Source organism: Fusarium coffeatum, assembly GCF_003316985.1.
Source record: "Fusarium coffeatum strain FIESC_28 chromosome Unknown BRIP53273_contig_140, whole genome shotgun sequence".
Lineage (NCBI taxonomy): Eukaryota > Fungi > Ascomycota > Sordariomycetes > Hypocreales > Nectriaceae > Fusarium > Fusarium coffeatum.
This window is the reverse complement of record NW_022157933.1, coordinates 1-20,219: the sequence shown is the minus strand read 5'-3', so window position 1 is coordinate 20,219 and position 20,219 is coordinate 1. Positions and strand designations below refer to the sequence as shown.

Below are 20,219 nucleotides of genomic sequence, written 5' to 3'. Positions count from 1 at the left end.
TTAGAGAGGGAGGTTCTTGTTCATTCTTTTGCATATCCTGACATCCTTCGTTGAAAACCAGGATGCGTACACAAATATATATCATACATAGCATGTTGAAGTAGGTGTATTGGATGGGCGAGCAAGCATTGGAATAGGGGTGAGCCCTAGATTAGGTTTGAAGCACAAGGGGGCAACCTCAGCAAAGCAGGCGGTGGAATTTTATATGTAATACAAAAGAATTGATATGTTTCATGTTTACATGATGAGATCACATCTGTCTGGTATGTGAAAATAAATTTAAACTGTTTATTTGATGCTCAAGTTATATGACTCCATGGTATCGATGCTCCCTCAAATATATACTGTCCACCACCAAATGTTGTATCCGTCTCTGCGCCATCTTAGAAAGGCAAAGTTATCTGGCGTAATAAGGAACGCTCAACGTAAAGAATGTGTATGTGTTTGTTTATATGCAAAGCGGATCTGTCCGTAGTTTATGCTTTTTACTGTCGGCTACCGAGGATGTTGAAGAGACTTGTTCTGGGGTTCTCGATGGCACCGTCAAAGGTCTTTGCTCGGTTGGCTTCACTCTCGGGGGTGTTGTACTTTGAGAAGGAGCGGTCGAATTTGGCCGATGTGGTGGCGAGCTGGGAGCTCACGTAGCTGGCGACGATGGCCAAGCTGCCGACGACTACAACAACAGGGAGGGCCCTTTTGATGGGGAGTCAGTACATATATCGTGTGAGTTTGGGGTTTTGTATGGGGCTTACTTGGGGTAAGCAGCAGGCTTAGCGAGAGCAGGTCTAACGATGGCGGCCATTGTGAATGATGTGATATGATATGATGTTTTTGGTGTAAGTGTAAGTGAAGCGAAGTCAAGATAACACTTTTGATAGTGAGTGAGAGATGAGGATACAATGAAGAACTGTATTGATGATGAGAAAAAATCACTCCATTTTGACGAGTTCCTTCTGGTCTCTTATATTCATCTACATCGTGTACCTGTTAGTTTCTTTCGTCGTTAGGCTGTTGATCATGAGCCGTAGGATTCTTGAGTGGCAGTTGAGAGTCGGTCGATGGTGGTGTGATTGTAAGTGCTGGCCCCTGGGCTGTCTGACCTATTCGGGCGATTCCGGGGAACCAGGGCATCCCAAATTTGGAAACTTGGGGAATGTACAGGGCATCATGACAATGGAATGTTCAAAGCAGTTTATGATGATTTAGATTATTATTTGAATATGTTATCGTCTTTTATTGCTGGGATATTTTGTTTATCGGGACTTTGTTGATGTGGAGTAACTGCGACAGTTGGTGACAGCCATGTATGTATCTACTTGCACTCATATCACGGAGTAATAATACATTATTGGTATAAGATTCACAAATGTATATTGTAATCTATTTCTCTTTTTCTGATTCTGTCTATAAAGTTCCGGCTCCTACCGGAATGAGGTTGTCGACACTGCTTCGTTCTGGCCTCATGTTACCTCTTTGAGCGCTGACAATCTGACCATCTCCAAGGCGGGGCCCACCGACAACCAACACAAGCTTCTATCATTTCATTTAGGTTCTCTGCGGCACTCATCGAGAGGACCTGTCTGTGGCGAAAAAACCTGCTGGAACCAGCTCAGTGGTGCCATACCCCAGAATATATCGAACGCAACGCTCAGTCCCGACAATGGGGTCTCAGAAATTTCGTTCCTTTGCGCGCTTGGCGTCAAAATGGTAAGCGAAGGGCATGTGATATGCGATGGGTGGCCGTGAGCATGTCCATGGTATGTGCATTTGCAGTAATGCTCGCACAATCAACTTTGCATATTCCCAAGTCACGTCTAGGAAAACACTTCCCTTCATCGAATTGCATTTCGTGAAAGAGTCCTTAATGGGTGGAAAGTTTCGGGTTGCTGCTGTATACTGGAGGTTGTATTACCTGGCTCCCATCAGCGATACCCATAGACAGTTCTGACTGGGTCAGGATTCCCAGTTCGATAACTTTGACCACCTTCCTTGGCTTCCTCGAGCTAACTCTCACCATGCAGACACTGTCAGCGAGTCTCATCGCTTCCAGGTCCATGAAGCAGCCAGAGTCTCACCAGAAGGTCAGGTTCCAGGCAAGGAACTGGTCTTGTCTTCAATATTCACCTCTCATGCCACCCGGACTCAAGTCTCTTTCTAGCCTAGAGGCATAGCTTTCTTCGACATGAGATGGCGCCCTTGCATGAATGCCATGATGACAGATCGTCACTCATGATCAGACGTGCGGCAGTGGGACCTGGCTCAAGCTATTCTTCCTATGCCAGTTTGTCGTAGCTGTCTTTCGTTCCTCTATCTGTCTTCCCCACTCTCTCAAAGCTGCTCTTTCATGCTCCGGCAGAGGACTCCTTGCAATGCTCGTGGCCAGGTTGCACCAGGGTGGATGGGTTCCTCCATAATCCAACTCATGTATGACATCAAGAACAGCCAACCCCAACATAGCCCGCATAGTGAAGTGGGCGTCATTGCCAGCTGAATGCAGCTTGGCGTATTGGATGTTCAAAGACTCTAACAAGCCAGCGAGCCTAGGTGCCCATGTCGTTTTGAGGATCGGGTACGTCGCCTGGGCTACATCCATCCAGAAAGCTTGATTGAGGTAGATATTAAAGTCCTTAAGGAGGATTAAATCATTCCGGACGGAGTATGCGACGCCAATGACATCGTGACCGCTCTGCCATTCGATGAACTTTTGCTTGAGACTCTCCAGTGATATCGATTCTGTTTTCCCGAAGATGAACGTGTCATCTTCGGGAGGCTGAGTTTGAACTGCAAACTCATATGTCTTGATAAGATCCGCTGGCCTCGGTAGATTGATACCGCGTGTCATGACATCGCGGATATCTTTGGTATCGAGGATTGCTATACCTATATGAAAAGAGGTAATGCGTCTCTTCCACTCCCCTGGGAGTATTGGCTGTCTCCTCACTCTGTCAGTGTCAATACAGATGAGTCTGACGTCCTTCATATCGGTCTCCCCCAACCGGTTGGGCAACCAGTCCCAAAAGTCTCGTCTGTATTTCTTTGAAGTACCGTGACCCATGATCCATCGAAGTTGCCGGACTGCTTCGAATCTCCTTTTTAATATGGGATCTCGGCCACGACGCTCGGCGTCGTTGTATAGTTCTCTCGAATACGGGTATTCCACTCCATGGCCGAGAGACTTCTGGATAGATTCGTTCCTCTGAGCCTTGGACAAGCTCTTCATCCATTTTATAGTCTCGAGTCTTTCTGGACTTAGCGATGACGTTTTTAGATGGGAGTAGTACTCTTCTCCCAGTGGTGGGTAGGTTTCCAATGCTGGCTTCGTTCTTTTGGGCTTTCGCTTAGCCAGTAATGAGTCTGATGAGCGTGTGGACTCTGACGCTCCCGGTAGCTCAGGAAGCAACATCGATCGGGGTTCTGTCGCCCGTGTGCTTCTTTCCTGTGAGCTTGTCCTTAGTCGCGTTGACTTTATAGACACTTGATGACTGATTCCAGTGCTGGCAGGTTTGCTCGTCGTTCTGACAGGGTTTTCACCTTTAGCAGACTTGCTAACTTTGGCCTTCGTAGCAGCACTATCGGGTTTGGTGGTGGTAGCATCTGTAATGACAGCAACACCTTCGGCAGTGGTTTTTTTGGTAGTGACAGCTTCGATCACGGCTGGTGTGTTAGTGGTGGGTTTGGTGATATCTTCTTTGATAGCAACTCCCTTGTCAATGGCTTGCTTGGCAGCGGCTTCTCTAGCAGCGTTCAGTTTAGTAAGAATGCCTTTCGCTGGAGCGCCTTTAATAGGGAGGCGTTTGATCGGAATGCCTTTGGGGGCAATGCTTCTGGTCGCGACGACTTTAGTAGCACCCCGCGTGATGGCGATTCCTTTAACAGGAGTAGTTCCCTTGGTGGCATTTGCTTGAGTGGCTAGTCTTTGAAGTCGTGCCTTCTCAACCGCCGACTGAATTTGTGCTTTCTCAGCTACTGATTGATTCCATGATTCCTCAATGGCTGATTGCATTCGTTCAAGTTCATCAGGGTCTAGGACAGCTTCTTCAAACTCATCTTCAAACTCATCGTCAAACTCATCATCGTCTTCGTATTCATCTCGTACAGAACGGTCCCTCATGCGTTGTTGTTCGCGGATTCCCTTCCACATAGCCTCTTCGTCGAGTTCCAAAAACTCTTCGAATGACATAACTTCACGATCTTGTGAATTCGCTGAACTTGAATAGCTTGCCGCTATCGTGGGAATCCTTGCGAGCCCATGCTTCCAAATTAAGGCCCGCTGTCTCGCGAGCCTGTTGATTGACCTAAGCATGAGATATTACTCAGCTGCTTGGGCAAGGCATGCATTGGGATCAGATGAAAACAGAAGCGACTAGATCAACCAATGCAGGGAATGTCGTGATTCGTTCCAAACCGGGGCTAGAGTTAGCTTTTGGTGGTGTTGAGTGCGTATCCGTTTGCTGAGAATTCAACGTCTTGGCACGTGACCCCACCTGCAGTTTGGCCTAGACAGCCTTATGATTAAGGCATGCATCGTTGATTAGCAATATGTTTCAATTTAAAAGACAATGGCATTGTGATATAATAAAACTATTGCCCGCTAATTAATATTTTGGACTGTGCGTTATGATATGGAAACAAGCATGGTTCAGAGTCAAGTCAGAGTCTCAGTCCACTACTGCAAGCTACTGTATTGTACGATCAGGATCAGCAATAGTGGAGATTGAAGAATCTGTAGCGAGCGATCAATCACTACAACAAGACATGCCTGAACCGATAAGCTTAAACCACAAAGTCAAACTCGACGCCAACGAGGTACTTGAGTATACATCTTCCAATGTGCATCCGACGGCCATCACTTAGGTACTAAGGTACTAGGTAATTCACTGCTTTAGCTAGAACATGACTGTTGAACTACTGTCAAACACGAGACGAAGCTACAGATGGAACGTTAATGAAGCAATCAAACTTTTAATCCGTGCGTATTACTTCCCCAGAGATGAATTATGTAAAGGCCTGAACCTGGAGTTCGGAAGCTCGGGCACCAAAGACTACTTTGTACAGGTAACGTTGCCGCTGTCAGTAACATGGCAACCTAGACAATTAAAGGTAAGGCAAGCCGAGCAAGCCCCAAGGCGAGAGCCAGCCATGATGCCGGAACCGAGGTCGAGGTAAGGGGATCGGACCGACTCCAGATTTTTGTGTAAATGTTGGTGGGTTGAAATTCTTTACAGTTCCACTCTTAAGCTTACTTGAACCTGGCGAGTAGTTAGGATCATGAGATCTTTTTGTTGTATGTATGTTCTTGTCATGACAACCATATAGAGTTGGGAAGGTTGATGAGCATTCCAGAGAGATATAGGTCGAGAGTTCAGCCCTCATTGGTGGGATACTATGTTAGAGACCTGCTACAATTGCTGACTGTGAGCTCCATGTTCAGCTGTAAAAGTCTTTACAATCCACACAATCATGGATCGATTTAAAACAGTCCCCCATGGGCAATCCATTCATCCCCCCGTAATCCGTCGAAACCATTACGCTACAAAATAGAAATAGACCCACGGTTTCGGAGGGAATGAGCTAAAGTAGCCAACCATTATTCGCAAAAGTGACGTGTTGGCCGCATCTCCATTGACCAATCGCTCCTGCAAAACATGACGCCCCACCAACCAAAGGCCCAAGACACGGCACAGCGGGCAAGAACGTCCAAGCTTAACAATCCGATGTTCGATTCTCTCTTCTTTCCTTCCCTCGCCAGGAAAGACATTGAAACATAAACACTTCCTCTTCCTCTCTTATCTATCGCTGCTACCTTACCTAAACAATGATCTTCAATCTGGGGAATCTATAAGCCTCAAACCAAGTCCCCGTCTCCGCCCTGTATTATCTGGGGATAGGTACCTTCATTCTCAACATGGTCTCACTCGCGTACGACGATCAAAAACAAAAACCGCGTAATCGACATGAGACTGCGCTGGTGGAATTCAACACCACCTATCCATACAAAGATGGGCCCTTCAAACGAAGCTATCCCCATAGATGCTCGCCCCATTCCTCTGCCAGAATTACCTGAATTCCAGACAGGAACAGGAACAGGAAGCAGTTCGCCTGAGCTCGAGTCCTTTTCCAATGGCCTCTCCCATTCGCTATGGCTACCTCAGACTCATGCCTCTGATTCAACCACGAGGCGAGTCTATCGTGGATTCGCAGACGAGAAGGAAGCTACCTTCTTTGCCTGTTGTCGCCAGTATCCAAAGGCTGTGGGTTGGTCGCTATTACTGTTCCTGACTGTTGTAATGGAGTAAGTCATAATGACCCATTTAAAAAAGAAAGTAGCTAAAGAGTAGTAGAGCATATGATAAGTCCCTGGTAACTGGTCTTTTTGCTTTTCCTGCATTCAGACAAAAATATGGCCAGCCAACGGGGGATCTAGATGATCGTATGTACGAGATCTCACCCTCATGGCAGATGGGCCTGCAGAACGCTGCCATTGTCTGTGAGATCATAGGCCTTTTGGCACATGGCTACATCACCGATCTAATTGGATACCGAAAGATGATGCTCGTCAGTTTATTATGGATGTGCATCGCTGTGTTCCCTGCATTCTTTGCCGATAGTATTGGCGTCTTATTGACATCGCAAGCTCTATCCGGTATGTTCCTATATGCATAGAACTGTCGAATAATGACTAACCATCCCTTAAGGTCTATCATGGGGTGTGATCGAAATATTAGCTGCTACATATGCAGCTGAAGTCGTTCCAAATGCCTTGCGCCCTTTTGTCCTAAGCAGCATTAATATGTGCTGGCTTGTAGGACAGGTGATTGGTACCGGCATACTTCGTTCCCTTGTTCATGAAACTTCACAATGGTCATATCGCCTCCCTTTTGCGCTTCAATGGGCGTGGGCGATACCGTTGTTGTTCGGCGTGTGGTTTGCGCCTGACAGCCCATGTAAGGGTACCCCCATATCTACAATTAACTTATCTAACAATCACCAGGGTGGCTTATCCGCCATGAACGAACAGAAGACGCGAAAAGAGCTCTAACACGCCTTTGCAACAAAAATTCTACCGACATCGAAGACACTATCTCACTAATGAAACATACCAACAAGATGGAGAAAGACTACAACTACGGAGGAGCCAGCTACAAGGATCTCTTCAAAGGAGTCAATCGACGCAGGACTGAGATCTCATGTATCGCGTGGGTATGTCAGGGACTAAGCGGGTGGTCGCTCACATCTTACGCGCCATATTTCTTCGAGCAGGCCGGCTTCAGTGCATCTATCTCGTTCAACCTCTCAACAGCCTGTTACGGAGTCGGTATTGCGGGCGGTATCATTGCTTGGGGTTTACTTCCCTTCGTAGGACGACGAAGACTCTACCTCTGCGGACTTCTAGCGCCGATCTGCCTTTTGACCGCTGGCGGTATCGTTTGGGCGTTGCTGAGCGACCGAACTGGCGCGAATTGGACGCTGGGCGGAATCATTATCGCCATGACTTTTATATACGACATGACCATCGGCCCGGTCTGCTATATCGTGGTCGCCGAGATCCCTTCTACTCGACTACGAGTCAAGACCGTTGCTCTAGCAAGAGTAACATACAACCTTTGCCTAATATTTAACAACATCATTATGCCCAAAATGCTAAACCCATCCGCCTGGGATATTGGCGGCGCATCATGCTTTTTATACGCAGGAACGAGTTTTTTCTGCTTAATATGGTGTTACTTCAGACTTCCTGAAACGAGGAATCTTACTTATTTGGAGCTCGATATTTTATTCGAGAGGAAAGCACCCACGCCAAAGTTCAAGGAGCTGCAGGATAGGCTTGAGGATAGTGCGTATCTCTCCATGTCGAGAGCGGAACGATTAACGAATTGGCATGGCTGGCTAGCTTATTCATAATGATGATATCGATGATACCTGAACTTCAACTTAATGTTAATAATATACCACAATTGAGATCGCACCAATTGACATGATTACAGCCTCATTATATCACTCTGATGCGCAAATTTTACAAGATCGTCGAATAACATACAACCATCGCCTAATCATACTTTTCAACAATTGATCGAGATCGAACTATGTCCCTTACTCATACCCTGTTGTCACTCATTGCGGTGAGTGCGATCAGACGTGGGTGTCTGTCGCTCATGATACCCATGCGCTGATCCTTATGTCCGTGTCGCTCCAGGGTATTGAGCTCGTATACTGGGTAACAAAAGTTGTTCCTGGCTTAAAGCAATGGAGATAAATTGTCTATATTCCGATCTAAAGTGGCCAAATTATTCCGTCGCGCGTCTCGCCGACCAAGTGTTGTGATACCCTGGTGCTCATACAATCAGATCTCATGATCAATAGTTCTATCAGCTAGGAAGAGACAGGTGATGTTAACCCTGATAAGACGTATGAGGTTCTTGTGAAATCAGTCTCATGATGTCTACATATGGGGTGATGCCTGGCAACTAGGTAGCTAGCTCCCACATTTGGCCACCCCTACTTAGCCAGATGCTGCTCGTTCGTTCTGGGTCAAGGCTTTGTGTTGTGTTTAATAGTCCTTGCTTTTACTAGAACTAGTCGCAGTCAGAAGGGTTGAGTAATGCAATAGTTCCAGAAGCGATTACTTACATGATCAGGTACCTACGTAACTGCATAATCGTCCTCACAGATTTAGAGTGCAACAATGAAGCATCCCCAATGATAGTCTAAGCTGGCATAAGGCAACTAACTTATTCCATCTCTTAGGCTTTTAGCGACGAAACCTTCTAACACCCTAATGATGTTTACCAGACGAATACCTATAGCTATCGAAGTGCTCAATCGGAAGCATTATGCTATTGAACTGCTAAGTCGTTGATCTTGCAGAAAGGTTCGCCTGTAATTTTTGGCTGTTCAGTCACTAACAATGAGGTTTCTACCAATACCTAAGAGTTGGGAGTCTGATGTCTGGTACAACGATAGCTATATATAAACAAATCCCACTATGGTTCACTGATATGCCCACGATCATGTTTCCACAAAGCGAGGGACGAGATATCTTGACTTAGAGGCAACTCAAAGGACATGTTCGGATATATATCAACTAGTCCTATTCAAATATGAGGACTGAATCACCACAAGAGCTCCCATAGATAGGGCTCTTGGGAACTCTCAATTCCATGTGAAGTTCAGGGAGTCCATGTGGTGAACAAAGTGGTTACACATCTATTCAGAATTTCAAGGTCATAAGGGAAGTTCTGCATTCGCTTTGAATCGGCTCTACTGTCTGGTTATCAAGCAGTATCATTCTAGGACTATATTTAAAAATCATGTCGAGATACCTTGACTACCGGAGAGCCTCCCTCAACTTACAACCTCTTCCAAAAACATAATTTTACTTGAAACCTAAGTTGATTAGATCGTTGTGTAATTCACTAGCGATATTTTAAATTGCTTCTAGGTGCAGAAAGCTAAGTGTTATGATAAATATCAAAAAGATTGAGATAGTATTGTATGACATGAGCTTTGATATTGAAAGTAGAAACAAGACTATATCGCTCGAGAATCAGCGTTAGAGTGATGAATGTCACTTAAAGCGAGTTTCACTAATGGCAGAGCATCTGAAACCTTCTTGTATCTCTGTTCAGAGGCATTATCTTCGTGACCATATATGCCAGTTTTCAACCATCATCTCACGACATCTCAACTCATCACTTCAATCCCCTCTCAACATACTCCACAAAACTACGATACAAATCCTCTTACAAAGATGCTCAATTTAGAAGGCCAGATAATCACAGATAGTCATTAATAATAACACAACAAATATACCCCAACGCAGATCGTGAGTTTACCCGGCTGATCTTTCCTTTCGAAATCCACCTTTGCCTATTTACCTGCCTATAACTACAACTCCCCGAAGTCATGAGCCAGGGTATTTGGACTCCTCTAAAACTCATGCGACAATCTCTATCGCGGGGGACTTTTGTTGTTCCGCCAGAAGCAATCTCTTGTCTCCTTCTTGTCGTGGCTAGTTCATTACCCCGGCCTCCGACGCCAAGCTTCCTTGCGGAGGGGATTTTTGTTTCTGGGGTATAGATAAGTGAATATCTCTGAAATGGGCAGTTTCCAAAAGTGCCTGTAGTTTCGATAGGATTTTAAGCCTCGGCTCGGGCGGGTTCATGGATATACTATTCAGCCTTGTCGAGATGTCAGGGCATTATGTGCGTTGCCCTACATGCAGCCCTTCCACAATTCCGGGACGCCTCCAGCCCATAATTTAGTAATGGAAAATACACCGCTTCGTCGAATCGGTTTCGTCTATTTTTTTCTACCATGAGATTGTTAAACAGCAGTTTCGTAATGAGCGGTCTAGAACATGGGGCCTTTTTGGACATTGGGAGAATTGTCTCCGCTGTACGCCCCCTTGAGGACACCGAACCATCGAGGCTACTGCATAACAAAGTTGCGTGCAAGTGCAGCAGAGGACCCTGGAGGAAAATCTTCCCTTTTCCCGCCATTTTCTCTTATCGAAGGCGGGGAGTTATCGGTTTTTTTGTCCCGTAGTCAAAACATGGACAATTTATGCGCTTATAGCCCTGCCCTCTGCCCTCTGCCACCCCCTGACTAGTGTCTGACACGATGCAAAACTCGTGGTTCTCATCTCCACAATGAGAAGTAAACTTCTTCTAGAAGTTCTTTTGTCCCACAAGAGCATCTCTTATCATAATAGCTCCAGTTTTGCCCGGATCAAAAGCATAAAGAGAAGGTCAACAAGTGAATGCAATGGAATGGCTCGAGCCGAGGGGGTGAAATAAGCTTGTCAACCGAAATTGCCCAACGACTCCCATGTGGCTTCGATCCAGTCATTGCCAACCACGCGTTTCCCATCATCCTGACAGACGGTGACTGAGACAAAGACAACACCGCCGCCGCCGCCATGCTGTACAGCACAGTGATCTGTTGTTTTGGTGAGGTGGTTGGTTGGGCATTCGTGCATCATCCAACAGAACGCAGCGTTACCTTTTCGGGAGAAGCCTCAAAGGCCAACACTCCACGTCTTAAAACACTCTCACGGCACGAGCTAGAATTAGCCGAGATGCAAGACATGAACACCAAAAAAATCAATATGGAATGTTTTGATAAAAAGTATGTAAATGTTAACAAATGGATATCCAGGTAAATAGACCGCTCAATGCCTTCCATGCCTTCTGCGCCCATTCGTCTCGCCGTCTCAAAGGGCGGTTGTAAGTAAATCTGTGTAGTGTGTACCAGTAAAATAACCAGTCCTGCCAATAATAATAGTAAAACAAAAAATGAATCTTTCCAAAATTCGCCAGTCTCAATGCTCCGTTGCTTGCCAACTCCTCTCAACAAATGTTATGACTCCTTCTCTCCCGGGAGTCTTCTCCGAACTGCGTCTCACGAACTCCAGAGCTCCGAAAGTGAGCCGAATCTTGCTCCATCCTGGCCAATCCCGCGTGGGCGGGGGTTGAATGCCGAAGAGACCAATCTGCGCATAGAAAAGATGAAAATTTTTGCTCGTGTACAACAAGTAAATCCATGGCAGTCGTGTGCTTTTTCTCCACCTCGCGGTGATAAGAAAGGGGAATAAATAAATGAAATAACGAAAACTCCTGAAAATGCCAGCCGCTTTCTAGAATGATGTGATGTTCCCATGTCTAATGGAAATTCTGATTGGATAGTGTTGTGTTTTGGCCAATGCCCTCATGTAAAGTAAACCATGAGTGCCGCAGCCTATTTGTTTCGGGTTCGTGTTCGGTGGCCAATCCGGTTAAGAGTTGAGTAATTTTGCCCCGTTCTTTCCGAGTCAGAACCAGGGCAAGTCATTTTGCTCTGGGGCCGTCAAAAATGGTTCTGCACCTTTTCTCGGGTTGTGGAACCTTAGTCCGCGGACGACCTTCCAAAACCCTTCCATTGAGATGGGGGGCAAAAAATTTGCATCATCGCACCCAATGGCATGGGTAAACGTCAGGGCACTCCATAATGTGCCCATGAAGTGGACCCGCATCGGTAGGTCCTCCGTTGGCTGTCTGCCCGAAATGGCATTGCAGCCACGCAAAAAAACCATGGCCAAGTACATGACGTTGCATTTTGTAGCATGCTCAAATGAAGCTTCCCGTATTGGTGTGTTGCTTCTTGATCAAGGCACAGCAATGGTAGTCTAGGCCATGATAGGGATCCAGCGGGCCGGAACACCATTTGTGCCCATCTCGTAGGGCTTGGTCGATGTCTGTCGAGGAGGAAGTGCAAAACGGGCCCGGCCGGGTCGCTGGTCGTCAAGCTTTCCACGCTTGCGCATAGCCATCTCCATCACAGCGATGCGGATGAAGTCGGAGTTCTCACGCATTTCCCGCTGTCGCATGCCTGGCACCAGTGTGGGGACCTGCGGCTGTGGCTGCTGCTGAGGTGCAGGGGAAGGCTGTGACTGGAGCGAGGTTGATGGATAAGAGTTTCGGGTAGAGCCCGGAGGTGCTCGGGAGCGCTGGATCTTGTAAGTACGCATCTGAATGGATGCAGCAAAGGTCCCCGCGAAAACGGTTTTTGTGGGTGGCTCAATCCTGGCGTTCGTGGTAGGGTTAAGATAACGGCGCATCGCTGCTGAAGGCATCTCCTCGGAGACAGGTGGCCGACGCTCATCAGCGTAAGGCACATTAGGATCGATGGTCAAAATTGATCGAGTCAAGTAATCATCAGCAGGAATAGATGGGAGATTGAGAGCGGAGAAAGATCGAGCAGCAGAGCGGAGAGCTCGGAGAGAAGCAGTAAGGTTCGACTTAAATACAGATCTCAAAGGCTTGAAAGGCTGCAGGAACTGTGACTTGGCGTGAACCTCAGGTTGGTCGACGGTAGTAAGGTCCAATTCGTCAACATCCAAATCGTCTCTAGCCAACGGGTGCTCATCGATTGAGCCAGGAGGGGAAATGACAGGCTCCAGCGACTTTCGCATGGGTGTCGATTTCGTCCTTCGGGAGCATGGGCTGGGTGTTCTTGGGCTGCCAAGAGATGAAAGGCCATCACTTGAGAACGAGTCATCCAGAGAAGGAATAGAATCAATGGAATAAGTTCTTGTTGACATGCTAGAGCCAATGTTGCAATCGCTCACACTGTCGTCATCGTCCATGATATCCTGAGGTGGGGAGAGAAGCATGTCAAGAGGGCTGCTGAATGTCCAGCTAAGTTCCTTCTCTGAGGCATGCTGGCAGTCGATGACCTCCTTCACGGTCAGGGTCTTGTCAGATCGGCGTCGTCGTCGTTGAAGTTGCTTGTGCTTGGGAATATCTGTGACGGCCAAGAGTGCAGCCAGAGATGGTGAAAGGTTGTCTGAAGATCGGGAGTCATTGCTTCGTTTCCTCTGTGATGAATGACGCTTTTGAGGATGGGCGCTATTTCGGTTGTTGGTGGTAGGGATCTTGACTGGGCTTGTAGGTGTAGTAGGCCTCATCGTCAAGCTGACAGTGGTTTTCGGTGGGCTCGAAGGAGCCAAGCTGGAAGTCTCCCGCCAATCTTTGCGTTTACCCATTTTTGCATCGGCCGGCTCAGTTGAAGATATTGTGATTGTAATGCGCTTCTTGCTATCGTCATACTTGGGCGACCAGCGCGGGAGTGAGAATGTGGTCGACTTCTCGGTCGGAGTTGTTGAAGTCGCCAACTTGATAGTTGATGCCGGTGGCGATTGGTGTAGGTGAGACGTACTTGGTACCGATGAAGACTGAGACTCAAAAGATGGAAAGTGATGAGACGAAGTAAGAGAAGTTAAAGGTGAAGGTGAGGATGGGGAGGAAGATAAACGTGCGGGAATGGGAGTGAGGACGGGAGATAAAGAGGGAGTCGGAATAGATAAAGTATTGTGATGACTAGTCCCGGTAGTACAAGGGGAGGAAGGAGGGCGCTGATGCTGATGCTCCTGCCGCTGCGCCAGCAGGAAGGAGCGTGGAGTCATCATTGTGGCCACCCCCTAGTCGTTAGTCCGTAGACCCTAGTCCGAATCGCGGGCTCCCAGACAGGGCAAGTGCGACAATTGGAAGCCTTGGGGCCGGTACCTTTGATCCTGCCTCGGGCGGCGCCAGGCCAGGAAAGGGAACCAGGGTATCTCTGGTGTGCTGGCACTTTCCTGCACTGGCACTGCACTGAGGGTGAAGTAATCTGGCGGAGCGGAAGTGGGTCCGCGTCTGTTTTGTAGGGGTTTTGAAGTGAGTCTTCAGGGCAGGGTCGCGCTGTACTGTACTGTGGTGGGCCCCTCTTGCCAGCACTCAATGCACTTAATTTGCTGCTTTGGAGAGCGGCTTCTTTTTTTGGGCTGAAAATCTCAGCCCTGATTGAATCAGATGAAAGGACGTGCCTCAAGGCTTAAGGTAGGTCTTAGTCTCTCCTTCCTTTGTCAAGGTGCTCTCACTTGATGATTCCCCCTCGCTTTGTCGATCAGTCCCCTGATGTTGCTTTTTGCCTGCCTTTAATTTGAATGTTTCCTCCCTAAAAGGACCCTTCTTTTTCGGAACAAGATATGTAAACCCTGTCTAGGGTCAACAAGCTTCGATTCCAGGCCCAGCCAGTGCCGGATATGATATCCGCAACACACCGCAAATCGGAGGCCAGGCGAGCCAGAAGAAAAGCAAGGAAGACCAATCCGGGGATCACCGCGTGTCCGTCTTGTCCCCAGTGAAGGTGAACTGTACTGGCAACTGTCTAGACGTGGCAGAGACCAAGGTGCAAGAATAAAAGCGCCCAAGAGGTGGTTCAAATTCTTGAAGAATGATTCGATTATTTTGGCTCATATGCTGATAGAATCCAGTTTTATGATGCCTCAAAGACTATGTCGTGTATGTACGCGGCAACGAACAGTTTCATTAACGTAAACGCGAAGGCTTGGATTGGTTCGTCGATCAAGGGTGACGCTTGCGAGTTCGTCAGAGCCCTAGAAGCTTAGGTGTACCGGCGAATCACGTCGTGGCGGCCAAGTGGCACTTGCAAAGACCCCAAATTGGTTTTGTTGAATGGATAGAGAACGATTGTGTTACGCTACCGCGGATAAAGTAATGGATCGTGCCTTGCAGCGCAGCAAAGGGTTTTGCTGCGTTGTGCTTTGTTCGTGTCTCTGACAGTGAGGACTGCCAGATGCGCAGGGATCTGATATTGACAAATCAGATAGGACAGGGTTGATGATCTTAGGGCCGCGGAGAAGCTTGTAAGCTGCCCATCCTTCCCGTTGTCGAACGTGTTTCGAAAGGCAAAATGGTTGTTGTTCGGACAACAAAAGACTTCGATATATCCTTCACAAGTGACTGGGTATTCTTCTTCTTCAAAAGAGCGGTAACCAGGAATATGTAAGTCCTTATTGCAACGGCTACGGTAGTCCTCGTGGACAAGGGGCGGGGCGTGTTCAGGCTCAGGCTGGGGATCTTGGGCAGGGGCAGCGTGCCAAGCAATGTCTGAGATTGGATTTCGACAATTCAAAACCACAGAATTGGTCAAACTGGCGAGTCACAAGGAAAGCTGTGTTTCGAGGGTCCAAGTCCGCTCGAAGCGCCAACAGGGAGCACAGCCCTTCTAGCAGACAGTGACCGTATCGACAGCCTTGCTCACGCTCACGCTCACGTCGGTCTGGGTGAGATGGTCAGGTCGCTGATCCAGTCGAGCAATATCCTATGCAAGCGTCTCAAATGGACAATGAGTTGAGTTCTGATGGTGGACTGACAGGAGCTTTTGAATAGGATAGGACAAATCGAGATGAGCCAGCTGGCGCAACTGATAGCCGTCTAGAATTGTTCCACACAGAACCCAGCAACTACAGATACACGCGCCTATGATATGATGTTATATCGGGTGCACAGCTTTTGATACGGACGAGATACGAAGACCATTTGAACCCGACCTTCCTTCCACCTTACCTGCCCAAGGTAGTAAGTACTTTCCAGCTGGAAGTTGGGGGTCACGGTATCGGAGCTTTATCGCGTGCTCGAACTGATAAGGCAGCTTGCGCTTGCCAAGCACTTACGCCAACAACAACCAGCCACCAGTTAGCATCGCCATAACAATCTTTACCTCGGGTTTATGCTATTGCTGTAGCTACAGCGCCAGGACGTGCTCTACATACATAGAGCCATTCTTAATTCTTGACCTTATTTTCTTGCCACGATCCCTGACAACTTGCAGTGACTTACTCGCTCGGTACTTGAGATCTTCGTCCGAACGTGGCAATCCACGAGTCAGTGGGCCGAACCGGAGGTCTATCAGCGGCAACTCCGGGCCTCGTCCGAAAATCACACACGACAATGACAGCGACCGACTGAACGGCAGCCTCGGAGTGGAATCTCTTATCTATGCTTTTAACTTTCCCATTCCCGCGCGATTACCGCCCGCGTCCGGCGGATACACTATCAAATCAAACCTAACCAGTACTGTATTATATACCTGCCGGAACCAGCCATTCCTCAACATGTTCCTTTGTTGCATGTTGCCATGCACGTGTACAAACAAAATGGCATATCCTCTATTTAGGCTCTTGGGATGACTATCACGCTTCACAAGAAACAAAAGTCAGGGGGGTTAGAAGCCCCCAGCTGTCATTGTCTGCAGGGTCTTGCGAGCACGAATGACGAGCGTTGAAGCAAGACATTGATTCATTGTGCTTAGTGACGCCATGTCTCTGGTACCAAGGGGTCAGCTCTCCCCCTTTGAGCCTGGCCCGTTTGCTGCCCGCGAAGGAATTCCAATGGGGTCAACTCAAGCTTCACAAAGGGTGGTAGGGTGAGATTGACTGGTGACGCACCGAGACAAAACCCAACCCCAACCCAAGAGGAGGGTTGGGTAAAGAACAGGTCATTGTTGGATCGCCAGGTGTTCATTCCTCGTTCAGAGCAGGACCGAACTCCTGTTTTCTTCTGCAACGTTGATCGTTCATGCTGTCCTTGTACGCTCTTGGTACAGGATTGCGATATTTTGGGAATGGCAAAGGAAAGGTCTTGACAGTGTTTTGCCTTGATTCTCGTGTTTTCTGGGCTGGGCCTTGATCGCCGTGACATCACGACGGTATCTAGGTATCCAGACTTGGCCTCAAGTCACGAGAACAGGAGGAAGGATCCGTCCAAGCCGTCGCAGCGGGAGTGGTTCTCGACTCATTTTGGTCATGGGCCGAAACTCTATTACCCCCCCTCAAGTCCAAGACCTTTTCCCTCGTGCTCTTGTGTCTCATCTCCATCTCAGTTCTTTGGAGACTGTCTTTCTTATCGCCCTCCTCTTATTCGTTCTTGGCATTTGACCCTGCACCTCTCCGTCATCTGCTGGGCTTGCGGAAACGCGGGGTCTTGTCTCCCCCACACTCTGCAGGGTCTCAGAAGCAGACAAAAACAACTTGTTGATTTCTTTCAATCAAATGAAAACAAAAATCTGGGGTTTCTTTATCTTTGTGGGATTGTAGAGTTGTGGATCATCGCATAAGACGCTCTACAAATTGAATTGGCGCGCCAAATATAACCACAGCGATTGTTGCAGTCACAATTACAGTTACAGTTTCGCCCAACAGTTGAGATTGAGATTGATGATGCTCAGATTCAGACCAGAGTGACAGAGTCGAGCTGAGCTGATGGGTAATTCAGCCATCAAAGTCACACTACTGAAGCTTCTCTTGATTTGCTCCAGTCCTTGACAGTCCAGGGTGCCACGCTGATGCTAGGCTGGCCAGTCTTACTGTGTTATTTACGTCTACGCACGCGTGAGCAGCCTGGATAAGCTAAGAAAAGAACGAGACTCTATTCGACTCGGCAGCAGACTAATGAGAATTCTCGGATGCCTAATTGAGGCTTCCGCGAATACGCATGTTTCACGGTTTCACCTCACTCACCTGGCTGTTGTTGTCACGAGACTGTCTAAAGTATGTACTTAGGTACAATAGGCATGACCTTTGAGCGACATCCTGTCAGCTTAGGGCTGTGCTGCTTCCGCTGTTCGTCTTTCCTCTCCTCTCCTCTGATGTCCTCTTGAGTGATCTGCAGTCTGCTCGTCAATCTAACTGAATCTACTGAATCTGCTAATGCCCGCCAGCTTTGTGCATCTTTCCGCTGCAACTTCCCCTCCAACGAATACTTCCCTTCTATTCGTCGGACTGGAGTTACCGCTTGCAGTTCAGCGTGCAGGGGAGTGTGATGCCTGAACCCACTGTTAGCCGCTGCTTCGTGACGATGACGCTGGCCAAGCGACATGATGAGCCTGTTGACCAGAAAACAATCAAGAATCATTTCCTCTGCACGGCTGACTTTCTGATCGGGCCTCATCTGCGATCGAGGTGCATTCATTATGCAAGAGTTTCTTAAACCGAAAACAAAAGTGCCATCAAAACTACCTAGGTAAACATCGATACTTTCCATGGTAACGGTAATTCGGCACTAAAAACACCCATTTGAGACATTGCCGTTGCTTATCATCCATCAATTGATGCGATAAAGACTCACGATCGTGATGAGATTGAGGCCCGATATTATCAACTTCCCATGTTGTTTTAGCTTTGCATGGTGAGTCAGTCTGTTGCATAGAGGCCAACAACACCAACGAAACATACATGATTTGGGTGTCATAGATCAAATGCTGTCTTTGAATTGAAGTGACTCCTGTTTACCTCTCCAGCAGATAATCCAAGGCATTTTCACATGAATGAGACATTATCTTACAAGATCTAGACGAGTTTCTCGGCAGGCCCGGATGTGTTACCATTTCAAGCTTCTGGCATATAAACATGAGTTGTCAATTTAGAAAGCTGCATGTTTAAGGGCATGCATCTTGGAAAGTGGTATGATGTTTCTTCCCAGAACTCAGGATTGAGCTTGCTTCGGAGAAAAGGACCCGGGATTGGAAAGCATGTGAATTAAGATATCCTGATCTCGATGATTAGATCTGGAGTATTGTTATTCTAGAAGCGTTGCATTGTCTCGGAATTGTTTTCGTGCCTTGGAGTTTTGGAGAAAGTGGTGTAGGGTAAGACGGATTCAAGTGACGGGAAGAATCGGGATATTTGACAGTCGATCTGAACCATACCATGGTGTTAAGGATGACATAAGAGTTTGTGATAGACATGTTATTCGTGCCGTCAAATACGGTTGAGTACTACGTATGTTCTACAAAAGTTATGATGTTATCTACTGGCTTCATCAATGTCCCGCCCAAAAGCGATGTTACAACGACACAAACCACAAACACAAACTCCATGTATTTCGTAGTTGACAAATCATATGCTACTTGAGCATTACTTAAAGCCCTTAATCTCCTTTCGATCTTAATTCTTGTACCTTGCATTCAACATCGAGTGAGAATCGTGCATCACGTTGCCGTTTAAGTCTGTACCTGGCATATCGTCAGACAAGAACATCGTTCATGACCTCAGTGAAGACCTCTCTGAGTGGCTTTATGATGTCGGAGATTATCGATCCCTTGAATAGCCGAGAAAACTTTAATCGCCATGTCGAGGCTTTGTCCTTGAAAATCCCTCTGTACACGGGTCATACCATACACATAGCATGACATAAGACTGGAGAGGATCGGCGCACTTGAGATGAACGACCTTTGTACTCAGTGGTATGTTTAAATCTCAGAGGCTGATGGTACTGAACCACTTTCGATATAGTATTATCCCTCTGTACTTGACGATGATGCACCTTGTAGCGCTCGGAACTTGATGTAGTCTGGCACAGAGCCAACAAGAAGTGTACGGAAAACTCTAGTGTATGTCAAAACCATAACCCGGGTTAGTGCGAGCAAAGTTCGACGAAGTTGTTGCCCGAGTCCCGCCGTGAGTGTACGCTGGCAAGAGAAAGTGCATATGTGATTCTTAGGAGAGCTTAAGTCAAGAGTGAGAGAAGCCACCGTCGCTGAAGGGACATGCTACAATCACTATTCAGCGAATCAGACACTATAGTAAGATATTATCACCAGCTATATGTCTGGATTAGATCTATGTTGTCGATTCGGAACTTGGGTAGTCCACAATCGCATGGCTTGCATCTCACGATACAAAACCGAACACAAGACAAGATTTTCTAGCATGGCCTATATTATTCTAATAGTCTCACTCTAGTTAATAGCATTAGGCATTAGCTCTCAAATTCCTTTGGTATTTCCGATAATATGCCTGGTGGGTTGTTCTGCATCAGTTGCAGATTTGACGCTGTCATTACACCACCAAGCTGATAAAAGTCATCTCAACACCACAATCTTCCACATACGACCATACC

At 47.3% G+C, this 20,219-nt stretch overlaps 4 protein-coding genes across 4 annotated transcripts; 1 reads left to right on the top strand and 3 right to left on the bottom strand.

Moving 5' to 3' along the window:
* Nucleotides 1–485: 485 nt before the first annotated feature.
* On the bottom strand, nt 486–802 carry FIESC28_06504 (uncharacterized protein; the record flags this gene model as incomplete). Its single annotated transcript, XM_031160648.1, has 2 exons — nt 486–693; nt 753–802. The coding sequence occupies 2 exons, from the start codon at nt 800–802 to the stop codon at nt 486–488; spliced, it is 258 nt and encodes an 85-aa protein (XP_031015254.1).
* A 1,431-nt stretch (nt 803–2,233) lies between these two features.
* Nucleotides 2,234–4,180, bottom strand: FIESC28_06503 (uncharacterized protein; the record flags this gene model as incomplete). The annotated part of the gene is made up of 1 exon (XM_031160647.1): nt 2,234–4,180. One exon carries the CDS (start codon nt 4,178–4,180, stop codon nt 2,234–2,236), a length of 1,947 nt encoding a protein of 648 aa, XP_031015253.1.
* A 1,819-nt stretch (nt 4,181–5,999) lies between these two features.
* Nucleotides 6,000–7,902, top strand: FIESC28_06502 (uncharacterized protein; the record flags this gene model as incomplete). Its single annotated transcript, XM_031160646.1, has 4 exons — nt 6,000–6,292; nt 6,342–6,643; nt 6,696–6,944; nt 6,992–7,902. The coding sequence occupies 4 exons, from the start codon at nt 6,000–6,002 to the stop codon at nt 7,900–7,902; spliced, it is 1,755 nt and encodes a 584-aa protein (XP_031015252.1).
* A 4,261-nt stretch (nt 7,903–12,163) lies between these two features.
* FIESC28_06501 (uncharacterized protein) lies at nt 12,164–13,522 on the bottom strand (the record flags this gene model as incomplete). The annotated part of the gene is made up of 1 exon (XM_031160645.1): nt 12,164–13,522. One exon carries the CDS (start codon nt 13,520–13,522, stop codon nt 12,164–12,166), a length of 1,359 nt encoding a protein of 452 aa, XP_031015251.1.
* Nucleotides 13,523–20,219: the final 6,697 nt, after the last annotated feature.